This window comes from Diabrotica virgifera, chromosome 2 (genome assembly GCF_917563875.1).
Source record: "Diabrotica virgifera virgifera chromosome 2, PGI_DIABVI_V3a".
NCBI classification, from domain to species: domain Eukaryota; kingdom Metazoa; phylum Arthropoda; class Insecta; order Coleoptera; family Chrysomelidae; genus Diabrotica; species Diabrotica virgifera.
This window is the reverse complement of record NC_065444.1, coordinates 264009742-264034346: the sequence shown is the minus strand read 5'-3', so window position 1 is coordinate 264034346 and position 24605 is coordinate 264009742. Positions and strand designations below refer to the sequence as shown.

The window sequence follows — 24605 nt, the reverse complement described above, 5'->3', positions numbered from 1 at the left end:
AGATATATCTTCTGATTCTTTAAAATATTGCAGGGCCTCATAAATTGCTATGGCTTCAGCACTGAAGATAGAAAAATCATGGCCAAACTTAAATATTTTTTCTGTTTTAGTAGCAGGTATGAAAAAGGCACATCCAATGCCAACTAACGTCTTAGATGCATCTGTATATATATTTATAGAATCTGGCCAATTATCTAAGAATGTTCTTAAGATGTTAGAGCTAATATTACTGTTTTCATGGTAACTTGGTTTTACTAATTTAACTGTATGTAAAAAAGAATGAAAATCTTCAAGTCCAAAATTATCAATCATGTTAAAATCACAGTCAAAATTTAACAGATCCCGAAAAGCCCCGCAAAGTGGAGGAGAGCTTCTCAGCTTCCAGTATCCACCAGTTAAATCCGCCACATTCAGCCTGTTAACATTTTGGCAAAGACCGACATCTAGGTAACGAACTTTCATTAAAAATTTCTGGCTGAGATATTTCCTTCTATAATTGAGTGGAATTTCTAAAGCTTCTACATGTAAAGCTTTATTTGGAGTTGATTTCATAGCTCCCAAACAGATACGGAGTCCTAAGTTCTGTACAACGTCTACTCTGTTTAAAATATGTTTAGAAGCTGAGCCATACAGAACACTACCATAATCAACTATAGATCCAATATATGATCGATAGAAAAGCAAGGAAGTTTCAACATCAGCTCCCCACCAAATCCTTGAAACTGATTTAAGAAAATTTAGACCCGTATTACATCGATTTATATATTACAAAGTCAATATGTAATTTCCAAGTCAATTTACGATCCAAAATCATTCCCAAATACTTAATGGAAGAAGCAAATGCGTAGTCGTAGCCATTAAGTTTTAAATTCTCTATTTTTGGGATATTATGTCGAGTGAATATACAGACAGTAGATTTATTTTGAGCTATTTCGAATCCGTTTTGACCGAACCACAAACTAACACAACATTGAACTCGTCCTAAGGTTTGAACCGAGTTATCATAAGTTTTGGCCTGTGAATACAGGAGAAAATCATCAGCATATTGTATTATTTGAAATTTCTTTGTCGAGTTAGTTGTAATTTTCTGTTGACAAAAATTTTTGATTACTTAAGTTTGACAATATTATTTATAACTTTATTATTGGTACTCCAATTTTTAATATTCTTGCATCAGTTTGTAGGTACATGTATTGATACCGTTTGTTATTATTCTGGTAACAAATTTTTTTTTGCTTATATGGCATTATACGGGGGTGAATGGAAGCGTTGTATTTTCTCCTAACTTTAAAAAATTCTGTGGAAAAATTGAAAAGCTGATTTTTTTATAGTCCTTTCGTATTATCCCGAAGGCATCACTAAAATTTTGTTTTTGAAATTATCCGAATATCTCTTTTCTTGTAAGAGCTGCACAATTTTTTGTAAATAAAAACACTGATTGACGTATAAACATAAATATCTCAAATACAGAATGGATTGATAAGACTAGCATGGGCCGCATGCTTTCCAGATCTCAATCCTATCAAGCATTTATGGCATGAATTGAAAATACCTATTCACTGTCATCCTAGGCCTCCAGAAAATTTGGTACAGTTATGGCTCTGGTAGAGGAGAATATCAGGCTATTCCCCAGGCCACATCTTATTTATTGCCAAATTAGATATTGCCAGATTGCGAGCAGTCCTTGCTGCGAGAGGTAGTCAAACCCGCTATTAATATAAAATTTTATAACATTCATAAAATTTGATGTAACAATTATTTTACTTTTCATCAAAAATTAAATAAAAAAAAAGTGGTTCCGCCCGGGATCGAACCGGGGACCTTCTGCGTGTAAAGCAGACGTGATAACCGCTACACTACGGAACCAACTGATAAATTTACACCTTTTCGTCTGTATTTTAATAGAAAATAGACTAGGTATGTTACAGTAAAAAACAAAATATTATATTTTATCGATTTTCACTCCAGAAATCGTTTTCAAAAAGATTATTAAAAAAAAATACTAACCAATAATGCTTTGGAGGTTATTGTTTTTCAAATTATCGGGTGATATACCTGACATACGGTTAATCCAAAATCTTATTTTTAAAAATCATTATAAAGTTCAAACTCCCTTATAGCTGATAAGTATGTTATAGTTAAAGACTCTATTGGAATGTTATTTCGCGGAATGTTAATGTTTTATATTATAATTTTATGAACCACTAAGTCCATTTTTCTTTCGAAAGAAGGCCAGGGCCCCCGCAAGGGTGATTGACGCCCGCGTGCTGGACATATTTTGGCGCCCTTTAAATCTACTATACAGGGTGAGTGGGGAGGAACGCACCAAACTTTAAGACTGTATAATATACGTAAAAATAATCAAAAATAACTCATATGTTGTTATTCGATTTTCATTTGTTTCCGAGATACGGGGTGTTAAATTTTTTTTTACAAACTGACGATTTATTTATTAATGTAAAACCGGTTGAGGTGTGCAAATTTAATTTGGTGGGTTTTAAGACATAGTTGGTGCACATGTTTTGACACACAATTAAGAATTTTATATTCACGATTGGCGCGCATACTGGTAATAGTCTAAAATTTTTGAAACAAAAAAATAGTACGCCACTGAGATATTTCAAATTAAAAATTATTTTTGAATTCCCTGTTCAATTTCTGACAAACAATATATCTTCATGTTTGTTCATACGACGCGTCGTTTTCATGCAAAAAATAAAATATCTTAACGCTTACAAAGTATTCGAAATAAGTTTCTACACATTCATATAGAAACTTCGTCGAAAACTTTGTAAGCGTTAAGATGTTTTATTTTTTGCATGAAAATGAAGTGTCTCATGAAAAAAAATGAAGATAGATTTTTTGTCACAAATTGAACGAGGAATTCAAGAAAGATTTTTAATTTGAAATATTTCAGTGGCGTACCATTTTTATCTTTAAAAAATTTCAGACTATTACCCGTACGCGCGCCAATGGTGAATATAAATTTCTTAATTGTATGTCAAAACATGCGCAATAACTATGTCTTAAAACCCAACAAATTTCATTTGCACACCTCAACCGGTTTTAGAGCAATAAATAAATCGTCAGTTTGTAAGAAAAATTTTAACACCCCATATCTCGGAAACTAACAAATATTTTTGAAAAATTTAAACCCAGAATGAAAGACTACATTATTACTGAGGCCGAAAGTCCCTGAAAACTTCTATAATGTTTATTTTAATAAGTTACAGGGGTGAAAATAAAAGAGAAAATTTATTGTGTGATTTTTAATAATTGCAAATATTTAATTAAAAAGAAACTTTTTATTTATTTTAAGGGACTGTCGGCCCTCGGTAATAACGGTATCTTTCATTCTGCGTTAAAATTTTTTAAAATTACTTATTAATTTTCTCAGAATTCGAAAAAAATTAATACATTTAAGTAAAACACATTGAAAATTTTAACAGGCGACATTTTGCGCCTTTCCCCTTAAATTTTTTGCATTATTAATGAAGCACCCTGCATATTAAATTAAAAATATGTATACATTTAAGTAAATAAACAATAATATTTTGTCATTTCAAAGTTTTCAAACAAATTTTATACAGAGTGTCTACATAACTAGGAACCATATATGGGAGACTGTTTTATTATTAATTTTACGAGAAAAAGTTATTCTTCATAAAAAGTTCTGCATTGTCTAGAACTCAGAATGCAACCATCAAGATCAAATATCAAATTTTATGAATCTTATACGAGGTATGTCAAAAAATATGAATTTCGGTCAAGAGCAAAGTACGTTCAGTTTTCACAATATTGAAAAGTTATTATAAAAGTTGTTCAGCATTAAAAACTATGTTTCTATATGCAATGTGCAATTACATACTTCTAATTGAAATATATTGTGATCTAGAAAGGCACTTTACTTTTGATCGAAACTCATATTTTTTTATATATATCTCATATAAAATTGAAAAAATTTGATAGGATTTGATGGTTGCATCTGAGATTTTAGACCATGCAAAGCTTTTTAGAAAGAACTTTTTATCGTACATTAATTGTACTTTTCAACAACGCCCTTTTCATTTATTAGAAATAATACGATAAGTCTTTTATTATTAATAATAAGCCCTTTTCAGTTACTACAAATAATGTGAAAACTCTTTTATTATTATCTATTAATTAATTATTCAATAACAATATTAGAGTTAATTATCGCATTCGTATCTAATAAATGAAAAAAGCGTTGGGTATTTTTTTCCTTTGATTCTGGCCTTGGTTTAGAACTAGAACCTTAAGAGCAAACAGTAGCGATCAACAGGTAGCCAAAACGCGTTCCAAGATTGCGGCTGTAATTTTGAATATTTTTTTGAGATATTTGGCACACGTATTCGTGATATAATAAAGAATGGCGGTACGGAGCCCAATTTGAAAAATATATTAATATGTGGAAATTACTCTGTAATTAAATACAATATTAAAAAAACGAGCCTGTACCGCCATTAAGAAGAACAAAAAAATACACTTTCTTCAAATAAACTTTTTTATCCGATGCCTAGATTTTGTGTCATTTTGGAACTACTAAATTTTTTGATTTCATTAGTTGTTCCAAAATGACACAAAATTTAGGCATCGGATAAAAAAGTTTATTTGAAGAAAGTGTATTTTTTTGTTCTTCTTAATGGCGGTACAGGCTCGTTTTTTTAATATTGTTTTTAATTACAGAGTAATTTCCACATATTAATATATTTTTCGAATTGGGCTCTGTACCGCCATTCTTTATTATATTACGAGTACGTGTGCCAAATATCTCGAAAAAATATTCAAAATTACAGCCGCAATCTTGGAACGCGTTTTGGCCACCTGTTGGTCGCTACTGTATCACCTTAAGCCACGTAATTGTATAACTTATCACTAACTCAGGTGTAATGTGTAGTGTGTGTGTGTGTGTGTTGAGTAAGTGTCTTGTTACTTTGCAAAGTCGACGTCATTGTCTTTGCAAAGAGACGCTAATTGTTTCCGAACGTCTGCGGTCCCTCCGGTGAGTACCGATCCCACAAGGACTCGTTGGGTATTTGTAATTTGAGAAAAAAATTTCATTTAAAGGGATGTAATTCCATATTAAAACAGTTTTTAATTAATTCCAAACAACTTTTCATAACAATAATTTTCGATATTGTGAAATATAAGGTACTCTTGATCGAAATTCATATTTTTGATACTCATAAGATTGACACAATTTTATATTTGGTTGCATTTTAGTTTTTAGACTATGCAAAGCACTTTATGAAGAATAAATTTTTTAAACAAACTGGAACATGAAGTAAAAACCACTTCTATGTAAAAGGTATATTTACTAAAAATTTTTAGAATCCCAATGGATTCAATAAAATGAGTTCATCAGAACGTTTTCAAACCTATCGGTCCATCATCAGTGATCTAAAATCAAATAAGTAATCCCACTATTAAAATTAAAAAGATGGTTGAAATTGTGAAAGTTAAAAAATGTGGTTATGATTACTTACTTGAATACTTGCAAAATAGCCCCAGAACCAAACAATGGTTGTGATTATAAATAAATCTACATTATGTTGAAATAAATTTAAAATGGCTAAACGCCGATGTTAAAGGATTAAACCTCTGGGAACATGGTGAAACTCTACCCGAGGACCCAATCAACCATCTTCGGTCAACGATGACTACTAAGTGTCAAAGCTATGTAAGGAAATGCTTGATGTGACATTGACAGTTAAGGAAGAAGGTAGTCGATTTTCTAGGAATTTTAAAAACAAAGTCATGATCCAGAAGAAGATATGTTAAAGCTTTTAATATCTGAAATTGTCTGTTAATTAAATCTATTGTTGTTTAAAATTAAAAGATAATGTGTGTTACAAAATAAAATTATTTTAACTGTAGGTAACTACAAATTGACTGTATCAAATAAAATTAACCTGATCAAAAAATTACAATATGATAAAGTGAGCTGATTAGTAGTAATAACAGAAATAAAATTAAATAAGTGGTGTTATAGAAGAAGTTTTAAATTTTGAAAAGGGATATTATTATATCAAGAAATTTATATGTCCACAGCATGTGTATTGATGGTTGTATAGGTAGTAGGGAAATTATTGTTTGGATGTAGGTGAAAATTAAAAAATTTTATATAGATTGGAGTTAGGATAAAGTCAATCTGATAGTAGAAAATGTGATTCAGGAATGCAATTATTATGGAACAATTTTAATGAAATTGAGAAAATTCTTGTGACAAACTGGTGAATATGTAAAATTGATAATAAAAAATTGTAGGAAAACAGGTTGCCCAGTTGATACAAACTAAAATTTAATTAGTATAGAAAACAAGAGGTGTAATGAATGAAATAGAATTAATAAAACAAAATTAAGAGAATGAATATTGTTATAATTTGATTAAAGAATGACTGAGTTTAACTGTGATAAGGTAATAAATTTTTTCCGTAAAATTAATAATAAAAAAGTTTCCCATATGGTTCCAAGTTACGCAGATGCAATGTCTTAATTATTTTCGGGAATAATTATTTTTTCAGTAATAACACAATATTTGATTTTTGAGATTTCTCTAGCTGTTCATGAAATAATTAAAATTGTATATAAAAATGATTATCTCATTTAAAATAAATATTTCTTATTTACCAAACCTTCGGTTTGGCGCCCCTTTGGAGTTACGCCCGCGTGCGCTGCACGCGTTGCACGCCCGGTTACGGGGGCCCTGAAGAAGGCGGTCGCTAAAGAGAAAAAAAATTAAACGCTCATATATATAGGTATTTTCAACGAAAATTTTTCGTTTATAAATTCGCAAAGTCTATGTGTTATTGCGTCGCCGCTCCTGCAATACTGAGAGTAGATTTTTTATCGATGGATTCGTATGTAGTTTTGTCTTCTGAATCCAAATCTGAAAACGGCATTTCGATATCTCTAACCGTCTTCGAGATGATCGACCTCAAAGTCTAAAATGTGAAGTCACAATCCTTTTATTTTCCGCCGACACACTAAACGTCAGCTGAAATCGTTTATAGTAAGTAGGCTAGTTTTTTAAATCTGAATTTGTTAAGCAAAGCATAGGTTATTTACAATTGAGTTTGACACTTCGTGAATGTCAAACTAAATTTTAAATTAAGTAATAATAAAATATCAATGACATTTGATAGTGAATTTAAATTATTATATAAAATAAATAAGATGTTCAAAAATACAATTTGAGTATATTTTGAAAACAATAATTTATTAACTTTAAAAAGGTTTATACGAGTATACGGCATTCCCTTTAATGGGACTACCTAATAATAAATGGACTGTTCCATTGGTTATGAAATGAAAATTATTATATAGTCGGTTCGATAAACTCAGACACAACTGGGTGGTGATTTTAGGAGGTATTTTTTTGTTTTTTGCCAATTTTGCGGAAATTGGCAAAATTACTAATTATTTAGTAATTATTAACTATTTAGTAATTATTTTTTTGTCGAATTGGCAAAATTACTGACTAAAATCACTAGCCAGTTGTGTCTGAGTTTAGCGAACCGAATATATGAAATGTTGTTTGGAATAAAAAATTATGGTCTTATATGTGCAATTACATCCTTCTAATGGAAAAAAATATTTGAAGATTTTTCTCAAATTATGGATACCAACAACATTTTCATTTATAACTCTTTTATTTTTAATTTGACGAAGAAAAGTTATTCTTCTTAAAAAGCTATTCATGGTCTAATATTTATGATGTAACCATCATATATCAAATTTTATTAATTTTATACGAGGTATATAAAAAATATGAATTTCGATCAAGAGTAAGGTACCTTAATAATTCGCAACATTTAAATTAGAATGATATAATTGAACATTAAAACATAATTTTTAATTCTGAACAACTTTTCATAATAGCAAATTTTCCATATTATGAATTAAAATACGTAAATAAACAAAGTTTTCGTTATGATAAGATAATGCTCGCATTTTCAGCTTGCTTAAGTTTGGTTTTAAATTCGTATAGTTAGAATAAAAGAAAACGTATTTTCTTAAAACATTATTTCTCAGCTTCTATTGAATCTCAAATTAATTTTGACATTTTATTGGAATTATTTTATTTCAGAATCATAATGTTAAAACTAACAACTTATAACTCAGAATCATAATCTTTTAAATACATGAATTATTGAAAAATTTAACATAATATTCTACTTAAAGCATATTTTATTAATTAATTATACATATAATAATGTATATCTATTTTATTCGTTTAACGTCAACACTATTATTATTTATATATTTTTAATAAATATTAATTTAAAAAAGATCATATTTGATATTAAATCGTTGAAAAAATTTAAATTACCCTTTTTTGCAATCTTGTAGGAAAATCAATTTTATTGAAGTTCTCGAAAAAAATGTTTTTCCTAAAATTCATAGTTTTCGATATAAATGAGAAAATGTTGTGAAAACCTATTTCACTTTATGTTCGCCCCTTTAAAAAGGGTCGCTAAAATAAATAATTTGTTCTAAAATTACCTCCTCATTAGAGTTCTAGGCATAGATGACGATGCAATGAAACCGCTATTAAGAAATATTTTTAAAGCAATTTGAAATCTTCACCAATTTACTTGCCAAGGAGTCAAGAGTCCATGTACCTACATATTTATTTGAGAATGATTTTGTCCTCCTTTTTATAATATGATGTAGACTTCCTTTCTGAAGAATGTGTAAACCATGGACCATGACCACTATAGCATCATGGTGATAAATTAATTTTTGTAATAAATTAATTATTGTATTTTTATTAAAGGTTGCAATTTTTCAACAAAAAAACAAAAAACTTGCCCCGGGTGAGGATCGAACTCACGACCTTAAGATTATGAGACTTACGCGCTGCCTACTGCGCTACCGAGGCAATTGTTTATGAAGTTATATAGATAGAATAAATCTAGTATATTTAGCGGAATTTTAAAAATTTTATCTACCCACACAAACATCTGAAGAACTAAATCGAAATAACAATACTCCAAATAAGAATTGTCCTACTTTATAAATAATTTTACCTTTAGTTTCTCCAAAAATTTGTGTTTTCGTTTTTCCCGCACTGGAACCAAAACTTTCTCATCTTCCATTATTTTCCGTAAATAATAACTGGTAACTCACAAACAAAAAGAAGCGGACGAAAATTTCACCACTTATGGGTTAAATTTAACGAAATTTAAAAATAACTCGGCTCACTGTTCACTGCACTTCCAGTTAGTATAAACAGGTGTATCTGTAACATCTTATTTTGTTACCTGGCAACACTTAGAAAACTCGCGAAAAAGTCTATTTTGCCGAAATCCCAATGATCATTTATTTTCATTTTCGAGGTCGGCCACTATAAACAAATACAAAGGTCCCGGGCCCCTCCGCGATGTTGATTTCTATTATAAAAATATTTGAATACCTAGCGACATCTTACGGATGATTGCCACAGTTTCGAGTATTGTGCAGAAATCGCGGTGGCGGTTCAAATTGAAGTGTTAGTTGCATATTATAAAGGTTTTAAAATGGTTCTGAAACTGTTTCTTCGGACATGTCTAAATTAAATGTTATATTTATAGGAGACTAAGCCACAAATTGATTATAATGAAAATTAAGTTTTTAACTACCTACTGAGCATGGTTCTGATTAATATTCGTTCTATAAGATATAAAACTGATGAATTATTTCTGTTTCTAGAGGAATTAGGGTTTCCACCGATAGTTGCGGTTACTGAGCACTGGCTTGAAGTCAACGAGCCTTTTTTTGTAGAAAAATATTCCACTATTGCTAGGTATGACCGTCCAAGTTCAGCTCATGGAGGCACCCTAATTCTTTCTACAAATAATGATTTTTCTCTGGTAACAAAATATGACTTTCTATTAAGTGAAGCATTCTTTGAGTTTTCCTTAGTTTACAGTAAGAACCTTAATCTTTATATTATTTGCATTTATAGATCACCTGACTCTTCCGTGGAACTATTTTTTCAGAACCTGCTTAATTTGTTAGATGACCTGCCATATAAAAGCAGAAAAATTTTATGCGGGGACTTCAACATTAATTATGCTGCTGCTTGTGCTACACAAATATCCCTGGTCAACATATTTGAATCATATGGTCTATCAATGCACATTGATTCTCCTACAAGGATTACAAAAACTTCATCTACCATAATTGATTATATTGTCTCAGATTTCTCACCCCTTGATGTCTGCGCTACAACTGTTAATGCGGGACTATCTGATCATGAAGCGGTTTATACGAAGTTTAACATCTTTAGCAAGTCCTCCTCGAAAACTCGACGTTTTCGTCGAGGCAGGATTTTTTCCGGTCGGAACTTTCGTAAATTCCAAAATTTATGCTTAACCTCTGAGTGGCACTTTCCTTCCTTGGACGTCGATCATAATTTCAGTGATTTTTTGAATAAGCTGGTCTGTATCTTCAATACAGCATTTCCTTTAATCACAATTAAGCAAAAACATCGCAAACCCTGGACTACCAAAGGTGTCCGCATATCAGCCAAAAACATGCGTTCACTATTGTATATCAAGAAATTTACTACCAACGTCTCTGTTATTGAATATATCAATAAATACAGGGCAATCTATTTAAAACTTATAAAATCGGCTAAAAAATTGTATTATCAAAATCGTCTCAGAAGCTCCAAAAGTGTTGCAAAAGAAACTTGGTCCATAATAAACGATCTTCGAAATAAAACTCACACAGCTCAAACATTTTCCCTTCCAGACCCAGAAAATCTAAATGAATACTTTTTTAATGTGAGTAAAAATATAACATCAACTATTGTGTCACAACAAGATCCAATTTCCTATCTCCCTAATTCAAGAAAGGTTTCGAATTCATTCTTTATAAGACCGATTGGTAAATCTGAACTGATCCAAACAATCAGGAGTATCAAAAGCAAATCTTCCTATAGGATGGACTATCCATAAAAATTTTCTCAAATCTCCCAGACAATGTGTTGAGAGTCTTCATCTCTCTAATAAATGATTCTTTTGAGAAAGGTAGATTTCCAGAGTGCCTAAAGACGGCCATCATTATTCCTCTTCATAAGGGTGGTGAAAAATCTATTGCCTGCAATTATGGACCTATTGCATTACTACCGGTACTCTCCAAAATTATTGAAAAACTCATAAAAGCCCGACTTATGTCCTTTCTCGTTGATAACAAGATTTTATCACAAAATCAGTTCGGCTTTTTAAATAATAAATGTACCACCGATGCCATGTTTTCTGTACTACATGAGGTTTATCAAGCATTAAACAATAATCTCCACACTGTCACTGTTTTTTGTGATTATGCCAAAGCTTTTGATTGTGTAGAAAAAACTAGATTTCTATGGAATTCGAGGTATTTCTTTGAACTGGTTTCAATCTTACTTGGAAAATAGGAAACAACTGGTTAGAGCAAATGATACAGACTCTAGTCTCAGAAATGTTGTATGTGAGGTACCACAAGGTTCAGTATTGGGTCCTCTACTTTTTCTTATCTTTATTAATGACATCACTAGTTTAAAAATCGATGGAAAAGTTTTTCTTTTTGCTGACGATACCAGTATCACTTGGAGCAACTCAAATATCGCAACTCTTCATGCTACTATAACTTCTGATCTACTCACAATAAAATCCTGGTCAGATTCTAATTTACTCTCTTTTAACGTAGATAAAACAGTCGCATTACCCTATAAAGGAACTCTTCAACCCTTACCTCTTCATAACAGCCAGATCAGTATCGTTGATTCTGTAAAGTTTCTTGGTATTTTTTTAGATAGCAACCTTAAATGGTCCCTTCATATCGATGTGTTAAGCAAGAAACTATCCTTAGCTTGCTTTGCAATAAGATCTGTCTCGAAGGAAATGGATTTAGCCTCTTCCAAAATAACATACTTTTCATTGTTCGAGTCCCATCTTCGATATGGTCTGCCTTTTTGGGGTTTTGGTACAGCTGCCCAATCCGATGTTATTTTTAAATTGCAAAAAAGAGCAATCAGATATCTGTTTGGCCTCAGAAGAACAACACATTGCAGAAGCTACTTTAAAGATCACAGAATTCTAACATTACCTTCTTTATATATTTTAGAAACTGTTTGCTTAATTCGTAAACATCTACATGTCTTTCCAGAAAGACCTAGACATGACTATTCCACCAGAAATTCTACTTTTGACATCTATTTACCGATCCCGTCCCGTGAGTTAGTAAAGAAATCTATATTATATTCTGCAAAAAAACTATACAACCATCTCCCTCTACAACTTAAATCTGCAACATCTTTCCCCAAGTTTCGTAAAATGACAAAAGCCTATTTATCTGAAAGACCATATTATTCAATAACAGAGTTTCTTAACCAATAACTAAGAAATTACAGTATTCTTATGTATAAGTAGAATCTTAATCTATATTTGAGTCATATGCAGCAGCATAACTTATTAAATCACTTATTAAATTTATTTAGGTAGATTACGCAATTTGCAATTTTTTTTTTAATTTTGCAATAGATTGTTACTGATTTTTATTTGACTTTATTATGTTTTATTTATATTTGACGATTTGTATAATTTTAGTAAATTGTATTTGTTATTGTTTTTATTTATGATTCTTGTAAGCTTTGTCTATAAAATTTTTAAATTTTTCATGACAATAAAGCATATTTCTATTCTATTCTATTCTATTCTATTCTACTAACTAAAGTTTAACTTTTAGCTTTCCACTCCAGAATGAGTTTCGCTGAATTCTGAATTTGATCGAACCATCTGGTTGGTCTCTCTTCTTGATCTCGTCTTGATTTTTTGAGATATAGATAATATGTCTATAAAACTTTAGTTAGGAGTCTCATTGCATTTTTTGCCAGACCAATTCCAACATAATTTAAGACTAACTCTAATGCTCTCCAACTTAATTCTACAACAACAGTAGATCTAGCATTTCTGTGCATTTGCTGCTATATTTGTTAACTGTAGTGTCATCAGCAAAGCTTAAATTGGAGACTTTTTTACTAGCCATCGTTACTCCACCTACCACAAGTCAGATGATGAAACGCATCCGTATCTAATCTCTCTCTCTGCTCTGAATTGGGGTAGTACTGTTGCCATATTGGACTGAAGTGTAGATTTATAGTAATAGTAAGTGTCATCAGACCAATTCCTACATAATTTAAGACTAACTCTAATGCTTTCCAATTTAATTCTACAACAACAGTAAATCTAGCATTTCTGTGCATTTGGAGACTTTTTTACCAGCCATCGTTACTTTACCTACCACAAGTCAGATGATGAAACGCATCCGTATCTAATCTCTCTCTCTCTGCTCTGAATTGGGGTAGTAGTGTTGCCATATTGGACTGAAGTGTAGATTTATAGTAATAGTAGGTAAGTGTCATCAGACCAATTCCAACATAATTTAAGACTAACTCTAATGCTTTCCAATTTAATTCTACAACAACAGTAAATCTAGCATTTCTGTGCATTTGCTGCTATATTTGTTAACTGTAGTGTCATCAGCAAAGCTTAAATTGGAGACTTTTTTACTAGCCATCGTTACTCCACCTACCACAAGTCAGATGATGAAACGCATCCGTATCTAATCTCTCTCTCTCTGCTCTGAATTGGGGTAGTACTGTTGCCATATTGGAATGAAGTGTAGATTTATAGTAATAGTAAGTGTCATCAGACCAATTCCAACATAATTTAAGACTAACTCTAATGCTTTCCAACTTAATTCTACAACAACAGTAAATCTAGCATTTCTGTGCATTTGTTGCTATATTTGTTAACTGTAGTGTCATCAGCAAAGCTTAAATTGGAGACTTTTCTATTAGCCATCGTTACTCCACCTACCACAAGTCAGATGATGAAACGCATCCCTAATCCCTCTCTCTGCTCTGAATTTCTGTTGATATATTGGACTGAAGTGTAGATTTATAGTAAGTGTCATCAGATCTGTTGGTGTCTCCATCTCTATTAAAATGGACCCAAGATTTATCTAGCTTACAAAATCGAATGCCTTCTGGTAGTCGACAAAGCATATGGGTACATGAAATTTTTTCCATTTTTCAATGAGTTGTCTCAGGTTTAGTATTTGCTACCAAGTACCTTTTCTCGTTCAAAACCCGCGTGTTCCTGCGGAACAAGCGGGAATATTTGATAATGTAATTGACAACAGAGACACGGATAGAATGGATGATATGTAACCCATTCTTTCTTACCTAGTACTGCAGTATTTTTCCTGGTATTGTGTCAATTCTTGGGGATTTATTTTTGTTGTAGGAGAGAGATATTTTACTTCAGAGAGCAAGCCACATGGTTCTCTAGGGTAGTCGGGAGTCGGGGAGCCTTAGATTTTCTGCTGAAGCCTCGTTATTCGTATATAAGTGGTTACAATAATTTCGCCACGTTTCAAATATTTCGTCAGTATCATTCTTTATATTACCTTCTTTATGCATCACAGACCACGTTATTGAGGGTTAAACTTTTTGGTAAAGAGTTTGACCTTTTGAAATAAATCTCTCGGTTCAATGTCAAGACATAAATCACCTAATTGCTAACTTGAAAGTTCCTGGAAGGAGTAGGAGAGGAAGATCAAAGAAGACCTGGTTTATACGCTTAGGTAAGACTTCGTTGTCTGACTTTAGTTAATCGTAAATCCGCTCAGCCCGCTAAGCCATCTGACCGACTTTAGTTAACTTCCTTGTCATATATGTATTCAATATATTCATACTCTTGTGCCATTACAAGTTGGTCATCTACAAATAATAATGTGTAGGTATATAGTATTGTTGTTTAATGGCAATTCCATATTTTTGCATTTGCCTTTCCAAAGTTTTAGAGATTGTTCGAGGTAGGTTAATGTTAAATAATGTCGTTGAGAGACAACAGTTTTGTTTAAGAACCTTGATGGTTTATAATCCCTTGGAGAGGCTGTTTCCAATTTTTACCCTTGACTTAGAATTAGCATACATTTGTTTCGTTGTTCGTAAAAAGGTACGTATCCATTAGGTTGGTGCTCCGTGTTGTATAAATTTTCCATAAATTTCTACAGTGAACAAATATTTTCAATATTTCAACATATTAGAACCTTGTACCCGTCGCTTCAAATCTAGTTTTTTACCCATATACCCGCCAACTATCTTTTCCCGCCAAACAACAAAACTAAAAGTTGCCCAACTACCAACTAAGCGAACGGCTCCACGAGCGAGAAATTGACGCTAGCAGTAGCCGTAAAACGAACTTAAGGTTCCGCGGAACGGAATAGGAATAGCCGAACTGAACCGACTACGCACAAGTCCTGTAGTCGGTACAGTTCGGCTATTCCTATTCCGTTCCGCGGAACCTTAAGTTCGTTTTACGGCTACTGCTAGCGTCATTTTCTCGCCCGTGGAGCCGTTGCGTATGAGTCTGTTTTCAACCATCGTCGAATGCACACCGCATTGAAGAAGCTCCAAATAATGTAGTGTTTGTCTATTTTCACCTCAAGTATTACAATATAGTTAATGTCTATGGCCTTATCAACTAGGCAGTAAGTGATAGTGCCAAATAGTAAAACAATATCAGCTGTATCAACTGTAAGTACAAAGATAATCCTAAGTACATTTTATTCATTTACCTCTTGTCAAGTTCGCGGTGTTGCCATTACGTGGAAACGGTTCGCTGTTCTATCAAAAACTCTATGCGTGATAAACTGTCTCATTTACTTGTAATTTAAACTTATAATATCAATCTGCTATCTCTCATTTATTCTTCGATTAATTCAACTCTTCAATATACCTATTTTTTTTTACTTTATAAACATTTTGTTTTAATTACCTATCATCCTCTCCTTATCCCTAGCAAAGATTATTCCTTGAAGGTGCTGGATTTCTAGCTGGTCCTTCGACAAATAAAAAGAAGAAGAAGTTCCCAAAATCTGTGTGCGAGAATCGACCATAGAACCAGCCGAGTTCGCTATGGCGAGCTCCTTAATCGCACACGTGTAGCTGCTCCACCCCGGTGCTCCCGCTCGGAGCTCACCCTCGGAGATCCAATCGGTGGCGGTTTCTATGTAGAGGAGCGCATGCCGTATCCATTGGAGCAACTACACGGAGCACCAACGTGATGGATACGTACCTTTAGGCTCTCATGTCTATATTTGTTTTCTCCAATGCTTCTCATAGTTTATTTTGTGGGATACTGTCATATGCCTTCCTCAAGTCTACATACAATAAATATACTTCCTGCTTAACGGCAACTTTCTTTTCAATAATCTGTGCGAGTCTTACTTGTATGTGTCTGTGTGCTGTGTCTTACTTGTATATGGAAGATATGAATGATGCCTTCCATTATACTGGGATTTATTTAGTGTAATTGGTGATAATATAATTCTCTTCTTTTCCTATCGTAATGATTTTAATACTCTCTTAACTTTCTGTGCTTCCACGTCATCTTAGATGGAAATTTGTCATGTTACACTTTTGTTGTTAGGCTTCATTTCTCTTATGACATATAATCCGCACTTTCTTCTTTTATATCAGTTTTTCAGCGTCGCCCTTTGTATTCAAAAATTTTTTAGGAATGTTTATCTTTTAGTTTCTATTTGTCGTTCTATTTCTTTATCTCACCAATGCGGGAGTCTTTTCCGGTTTATAATTTGATGTTCAACAGCTTCTGTTGCTGCCCTCTCTAGGCACACTTTTATACAGTGATGAGCGCGCCAATAACTAGCAAAATAACGCAAAAAATGGAAAACATAGTACATTGTGAAATAAAAAGAGATAAAACTGGTAGAGGTGGAAATTATCGATATAAACTTGTAAATTAAAATTACATTACATATTTTCCGCCCTTAAGACGTCTGATAGGAATATTTTATAAAATTCTCTTGTCACTGTGACTGTGACTGTTGTCATAAACCTCCGATACGTCTAAAGGTGGGAAAATATGTAATGTAATGTTAATTTATACGTTTATATAATAATTTCCACCTCTACTAGTTTCATCTCTTTTTACTTCACAATATACCGGGTGTCCCAATAAGAATGGCGCTCGGCCATATCTCAGGAACCGTTCATAGTACAGCTTTAAGAAAAAAATATTTATAATAAAAGTTGCCTCAGGAAAACCCTGGAAATTATTTTCATAATTGTAGGTCCACCGCTAGAGGGCGTAATTGAACACCAAAAATTAAAAAATCAAAATTTTACAAACTGTTCCTAATGAAAGGGCACTGAAAATCCCATCATCGTATTCTTCATAAAATTCTGCTCATGATTGATTTCACAAGTTTAAGTCTACCTTTGTAAATAAGAGGTGGGGGTGAGTGGGAACCTGCTTATGAAAAAATGGCTGTAAGTCCGGTTCTGCTAAATCGAATTTTGTCTTGTTGAAAACAGCTCTTTTTCGTCAATGTAAGTGTCTTATTTTCGAAATAGCCTAATAAGTAATATGCCAGCTGGGTGGTGTTATTTAATTATTTTCAGAAATCTAGTTTTCTTTGGAAAATATTAAATACAAGTATAAATCTTTAATCATGTATTACAAAATTAGACCAAATTAGCAACAGAATACCGAACATCGCATATCGATACCTATTTTTTATTTCGAGATATCTTAAGAAATGTGTTAATTCTAAACATAACTGTTACTGTCACCGGTAAACGAAGTTAAGGAAAAGTAGTGTGCTATGGAAAAAACAAATAAACATTTTCCAGATGTAAACGTATATAATTAATTAAAATAACAATAAGATAAACAACACTATAACAATAACAAAGAAATAAAAGCAACTACTTCCACCAAGCACTACTTTGTGGGTTTTCCCGAGGCAACTTTTGTTATAAATATTTTTTTCTCAAAGCTGTACTATAAACGGTTCCTGAGATATGGCCGAGAGCCATTCTTATTGGGACACACGGTACTATGTTTTCCATCTTTCGCTCATCACTTTATTGTTTTAATATTGTAATGTTGTTGTATAAACTTTTGGAAATTGAACTAAAATAAGTTCCATTGTTTTCTCATTTAAATTAGACTTTAAAGAGTTTTATTTTTTTTATTGTTCGCTGGTCTTGGTATATATTAAACTTTTAACCACGTAATTACATATATTTACTTATAACTAGCTCAGGGGAGTAATGTGTAGTGTGTGTGTGTGTGTTGAGTAAATGTCTTGTTATTTATTAAAGTCGACTTCATTGTCTTTACAAAGAGGCGCTAATTGTATCAGAACGTCTGCGGTCCCTCAGATGAGAAAAAGTATTTATGTTTAAACGTACTTTAATATTAAATAAAAACAATGGCAGATTCTCTATTAATCTGATTAATTAAAAATAAATAGTATATTTATTATCTATATAATTTATTCAAACATAGTAATTAGTAATTCATCAACGAAATTATACTGTCCAGACAGACGTGTGCGTGATTATACCTAAATTGGCTAATAGTTTTTTTACGGCAAGTCAAGAAAGTGACATATTAAGTTATTAATCATTTGAACCGTTGTTATACAAGACCCATCCAAAAAGGCGGATTTTTATGAAATAATCAGGCAATAAAAAAAATTTAGGCAATTGGGGTCGCTTAGTTGGATCCTTGTCTATGTCTATTTATTTCCTGATTATCCTGTCTGTTATAAAACGAATTTAGTCTTTGGACCATGTCCCCTCATAATAATAATGATTTAGTTTATGAATGGAAACTCGAATATCATTGGTTTTAAACATATTATGCCAAGTATTAAGCCGGCCACTCACATTACTGCGGTATAGAGATGCATCAAGTCAAACTACATAGTTTGATTTTATTCAACAAACTTGACTTGAAAACCAAATTTTTTTGTAAAAAAGTTTGACTTGACTTGATTTCGATATCTTTAGGTTTGACTTGAAATCAAACTTCTTCAAACAGTTTGAAGTTTGAATATCATATTGCGCAACGTGTTTATTTCCAATTCTAATTGAGAGCGTACTGACTTTTGTTTTGACTTATTTGGATAGATCTGAATCTGTACTCTGCTACTCCGCAAATTAGTTTGTAGTTCATATTTAGAAGTATATGATTGGCTTGTTTATTACGTTCGTTTTGAAGTGTGTCCTTTGTGAGATAATATCTGAACCTGAATATTTTTCGGCTCAGAATAAGTACCAAAACAAATTGAGTCTGATTTTAAAGGTATTCCCACTGCAAAACTTAAGAGAAAAAAATCTGTAGTCGAAGCAGAATTAATTAAGAAAAATAAATATACTGATTTATTTGATGTTGCGGCAAATGATTTCAAAACAATGAAAATTGCAAAGTGCATACTTTTATTATGCAAAAATAAAGAGCAGCGTTATAAAATGACAAATAGTGAACTAATTCTTCAAAACGACATTGCAAAGTCGCAAAAAATTCATTACTCCATTTTTTTGTGAATTGGATGGCCTTGGTAAACCTACTTTATCAAAAATATAATTTTTTTGTTGTCCTTCATAAGTTTTTGTTAAAGTAGATTAAATTACACTTGGTATGATAAAAAAACCATCCAACGAATTCTTTGCTTTAATCTATTAACATTCAAATAAAAATATAAAAAAGTTATACCAATAAAACGAAACTCGCCAGCAAGCAATTCTAAGCGTACAGGAATCATTTTCAAGAAATTTACGACCCTATTTTGACTATATATTGCATTCATTGTATTATTAATTTTTTTATCTTAATTGGCAACTAACATGTCTATCTCGACAAAAAAGTATATCTACTAAATAAATTATGCTCTTTCTAACTAAATAACTAAAATTCTAACTGCTAAATTGTAACTCTTTCAAACTAGTTTGACAAACAGTTTAAATTTTAAAACATGTAAGTTTGACCAGTTTGACAGTTTGAAGTCAAACTCAAGTCAATTTCAAACATTCAAGTCAAACTTGTGCAATTCTACTGCGGTATCGTTTGACAAGATCGTCGATGATATCAATTCTGCAGTACTGCAGTATAGAGAGCAGTTTCTCTGTGGTAAAATTGTAACGATTTTGTTGGATGCACGGTCACACATGATCAAAATTTTTGTCAATTAGTCGAATTCGACAAAATTTAATGACGCCTCAGTACTGAGCAGCCGGCTTTAAATGAACTCTTCCTGAACATTGGTAATCGTAAAAAATATTAAAGTGTTTCCCAGAAAATATGAAAATTAGGATGTAACACTGTGTAAATCCCAGGTAATTGGGCTTCCATTACAGCTAATTACTATTTTTTTATTATCCCAATAAATTTACAATGTGTATAATCAACAGTGAAGTAAGTAAACAACTTGACGACTAAAATAAAATAGATATGTAGGAGGATATTATTAGTAGGAGTATATTTCTTATTGTTCTAAGCAAATAGTAGATGTTTAGATATTATTTAAAGATAATCTAAGATAAATTTTAATGTTTGGAGCACAAAATTTTTAACTAATTTAGCTCGAATTAACAGAAGACTCAAAAGAATTGTGAACAGTTGGGCAGCAGAGACACAGAACAAAATAAGATGGAAATAATTGAAGGATGCCTATTAGGGTGGATCGATTATCGCAATATTTTTAAAAAATTGACACATTGATTTGGAATACACACCAAAAGTTTCCTTTAGTAACGACAATAAAAAAGTGTTATTACAACTTTTTGATAAAATTACATCTTCTGCCCTCTACCGGTCTTTGAAAAACGAAAAAAAAAATGTTGGAGTAATAATCACAAAATAAAAAAAAATAGACAAATTCAATTGGAATACCCACCAAAATTTACTTTTAGTAACGACAATAGGAAAGTATTATTACGACTTTTGGATAAAATTTCATTTTCTGTCCTCTACAGGCTTCTGAAAAACGACAAAACAATTTATTGGTATTATTAACAGAAGCCCGGTCCTGGCGGCCCTGGTTTGTTTAGTATATGTGTCCCATCTTCGGGGTGCGGGGGTGCTGCGACTTTGGACTTTCAAGAAACAAACTGAGAAGAGCAAGAGATCAATGAAGAAAAGGTTTTATGCAAAACCCCCCGAAACTTTGAAAGCCATATATTTTGACAGAATGAAAGAAAATATTGAAGGTAAGCCCCACAGAAGAACCGCTCTCGAAGAGCACGTTTGATTAGTTCAAGAGCCAGGCTCCACATTTTTACATTTTTAGGTCACGCAGTACCCCTTTCTGGATCGGCTCTAAGCATTTGTATTGTGAACTTTTTAGAGAGTTATAGGAATAATCTAGAAGAACTAGTGGTAGAAAGATATGACGGAACTGTGGTAAATACCAAAATGATTTATCTGTCAGCTTCACGCTAATGAATTGCATTTACAGCATCTTTTCCAAAAGCTTGACGGTCAAACTCAAAGTCCAAGAGCTTTTGCAGGAACTGTAGGAAATCAAATAGTGCATTGCGAAAATATGCCGGTTGTAAACTGTGACATTATTGGCTGTGAGTTACCAGAAGTAGATTTAATTGACTTTAGTGCCGATCAGAAATATTTGTTTCAAATTTGTGTCGCAATTTCTACAGGGGAATGTCCTGTGGATTTATTTAACCAAAGCCCTGGAAAGTTAAGTCATTCCCGATGGCTATCATTGGCGAATCCCATTATACGTCTTTATGTTAGCACTGAAAATCCAACATCAGAATTAAAGGAACTGACCAAATTTATTGTCACGGTTTATGCTTCTTTATGGTTTCAGATTAAATGCAATTCATCATGTGTGAATGGTGCAAAGCATGTTTTACAAACAGTTAAGCGTAGTCGATACTTAGAGCAAAATTTGAAAAGTTTTATAGACCCTGTAATTCAAAGAAATGCCTATTTTATATATCCGGAAAATCTTCTCCTATGCATGCTGCATGACACTCGCCCGCATATAAAAGAGCTTGCACTTCGTCGCATTCTCAATGCAAAAACTAAGGCCAATAATAATAATTCATCTGACATCCGACCTTTTATTATTCCAAAAATTAATTTTGAAGCAGATGATATTGATCTTATTGATTGACAAAACAATAAAATAACTTGTCCTCCATTGCTTCAAGGTTTGAAAGTAGAGGATTTGAAAAATATTATTTCTGGATCTCCTGAGAAAATCATTGACATCGCTACATTTTCCTGTCACACCCAATCTGTAGAGAGAATCGTGAAGTTCGTAACTGAAGCATCTTCATCTGTTCTTGGATCATAAAAAAGAGACAATTTTATCAAGGCAAAAATTGATTCGCGCACAGATATGCCAAAATTTGAGTACAAAAAAAGACTACAAACAATAGATAATCAAAATTAAGGGGGAGGGTAGAGAGTGGGTAGAAGAATAAATATGACATATTTAAAAAATATTTCAATTGGATATCATTTTTATAATAATAACATGTACTTATTACTTAACTTTTCATTTAAAATCATAAGTTCGTATTTTTTATTTTTCAACCCCCGGTAGGGGGCAGAAGATGAAATTTTTTTGAAAAATCGCAAATAAAGATTAGGTTTGTAATACCAATTGGCAACTTTTGCGCACTATTCCAAAACAGTTTTCGAAACTTCGATTTTTCGATCCACCCTAATGCCTATGTTCAACAATGAACAAATCGGGGCTGATTGATAGATATGAGGTGAGGTTGTAAAGAGATTTTCAGGTTTTGGGAATACGTTTAACATTGGCAAGTCTTCACTGTAGCGGGAAGTGGCCAGTTTTGAAGACAGAAATATAGAATTGTGTTAAAACCTTGTGGAAAACACTAAATATTAATATGAAAGATATAGAAATCAAAATAGCACGGGAAATACAAGCCACGAAAACACTCCATGGAGTGATATAGAACAACACTCTAACCAAAGGAAAAAAAAACAGGATCTTTCAGAGTCAGAACGTAGTGTCGAATATTACCCTATATGAAGCAGAAGGCCAATGACAACAACAATACGAAATAAAATAAGAACAGTTGAACTAGACTTTATGAAAAGATGTCTACAAATCACCAGAGAGGATAGTGTGACGAATTTCTAACTGAGGCCGGTCCTGCCCCTAGCAGTCAACAAACAACAGCGACACGTCATCGACGAGTAATGTCTCCGCTAATCCAGAAGTTTCCCGATGATAGGCGGAGACCCGCCTCAGGCCTTCCAAATGTTCTCGAAGCAGAGCCGTATCTATATAAGCGGATGATTTTTAAGCAGCAGGCAGTCAGTCAATGAACGAGCCGCGACGCGTGATATAATTGTATTCGGAATCGGATTTAATGAAATGTATATATTAGTTATCGAAGTTATTATGTTTAGTTAATTAAATCATAAATTTGAGTTGTAAATATATTAGATGTGTTAGTTGGTGTCATTTGTAATTATTAAAATAAATAAGTGATGTAAATAAATAATATAAGTAAGTCTTCCTTTATTTAAATTAAACTTAGTGCCTAAAGATATAAATAAATAAAATAGTAGAGTCAATCGCGTAACAATAGAATAAGAACAGGGGAAATATGGAACAACCCAGAAATGGAATACTCACTTAGAATACTTAGAATTGTCAAAAAGCCAAAGAAGGAGAAGAAGTAACCTTCCATAGTGAGCATTCTATTCTATGGTGTCACTAGATCTTAGATTTTTAAAGTAGTTTTTAATCCTACTATTCTTATTATTGTTAATAATTCTTTTGTTGCGCAATGTTCCTTGTGACTGTTGCGTTACCCGTTAGTTATCTCGTTCTTTGCCAGGTTGTCTTCTATTTCTATGTAAGTAAACAAAACACGATTCTATTTCTCACGATTTTATTTTTAATGTAAGTAAGCAAATAATATGAACTAATTTTTTTGGGTATAATATGTAGATGGACATACTTATGTCCATCTACCTACTGTATGAATTACTTTTAGTGAAAAATTTGGTTTTCCTTCTGAGACAATTTGTAAAGTATTCTTAGTTAGAATATTTTTTTGAAACAAGGGTGGATTATATCTTTTAACTGATTCAGTAATTACTACTATTAAAATAGAAAAGTTATCGATAGTCAGGTCAAAATCCAATTTCGCTGTAAGAATTTTATCTCACAATACGAATTTAAAACAAATTTTTATTTTATAATATTTTTATTTACTTGTTATGTTAAAAATATATATTTCTAACAATTTTAAAGCTAATTGGTTTTCACCAAAGCCGTAAATTCCACAAAAAAAAAATAAAAAAATAAAAAAGAATACGTACGCATTACTACAATCTTCCTCTAGGCACTTAAGAGTGGAAAGTTATGTTGCAAAATTTTTCATCAAGTTATCAAGGAAAATGATAAAAAATTTTCTACCGGCACGACTGCTCCCGTGGATAAGGATCCCCCAAACCGACGCGAAAGTTTTGCGACGCGAATTTTCCGTAGTGGAACATTCGCAGGCGGAGCGGTAGCGGACAAGGGTTCCCCATATTGACGCGAAAGCCGATGCGACTATTCGCCATACAAATGTGAACAAATTATATTTTTAAATTGGACAACAGGTTTAGGAAATACAAGACATCAAAAATGACCAAATTTTTAAGTGGGCGTAATCTCTATGCAAGCAAATTAATAATAATATTATAATATATAATGAAAACTTATCATTTTCTCCTAAT

General features: G+C 32.2%; 1 protein-coding gene and 2 non-coding genes across 8 annotated transcripts in view; all 3 read right to left on the bottom strand.

Annotated features, from left to right (window-relative positions):
- LOC126880616 (NAD(+) hydrolase sarm1) overlaps window positions 1-24605 on the bottom strand; it is a 496620-nt gene that overhangs the window by 427950 nt on the left and 44065 nt on the right. For 2 of the 6 annotated variants that reach the window (XR_007696654.1, XM_050644613.1), the window contains exon 1: window positions 9054-9292. The exons of 2 other annotated variants lie outside the window; for them this stretch is intronic. Coding sequence is in view for 3 of the 4 variants with exons in the window: in XM_050644613.1 (XP_050500570.1) it covers window positions 9054-9122 (69 nt within the window). In the remaining variant the exon portion in view is untranslated. Of the gene's footprint in view, window positions 1-9053; window positions 9293-24605 lie in introns of those variants that run through there. 2 more of the 6 variants (XM_050644608.1, XM_050644611.1) reach the window with 2 other exon arrangements.
- On the bottom strand, window positions 1794-1866 carry Trnav-uac (transfer RNA valine (anticodon UAC)). Its single transcript has one exon. It is a non-coding gene; the product is annotated as a tRNA-Val (tRNA).
- Window positions 8833-8905, bottom strand: Trnam-cau (transfer RNA methionine (anticodon CAU)). The gene has a single exon. It is a non-coding gene; the product is annotated as a tRNA-Met (tRNA).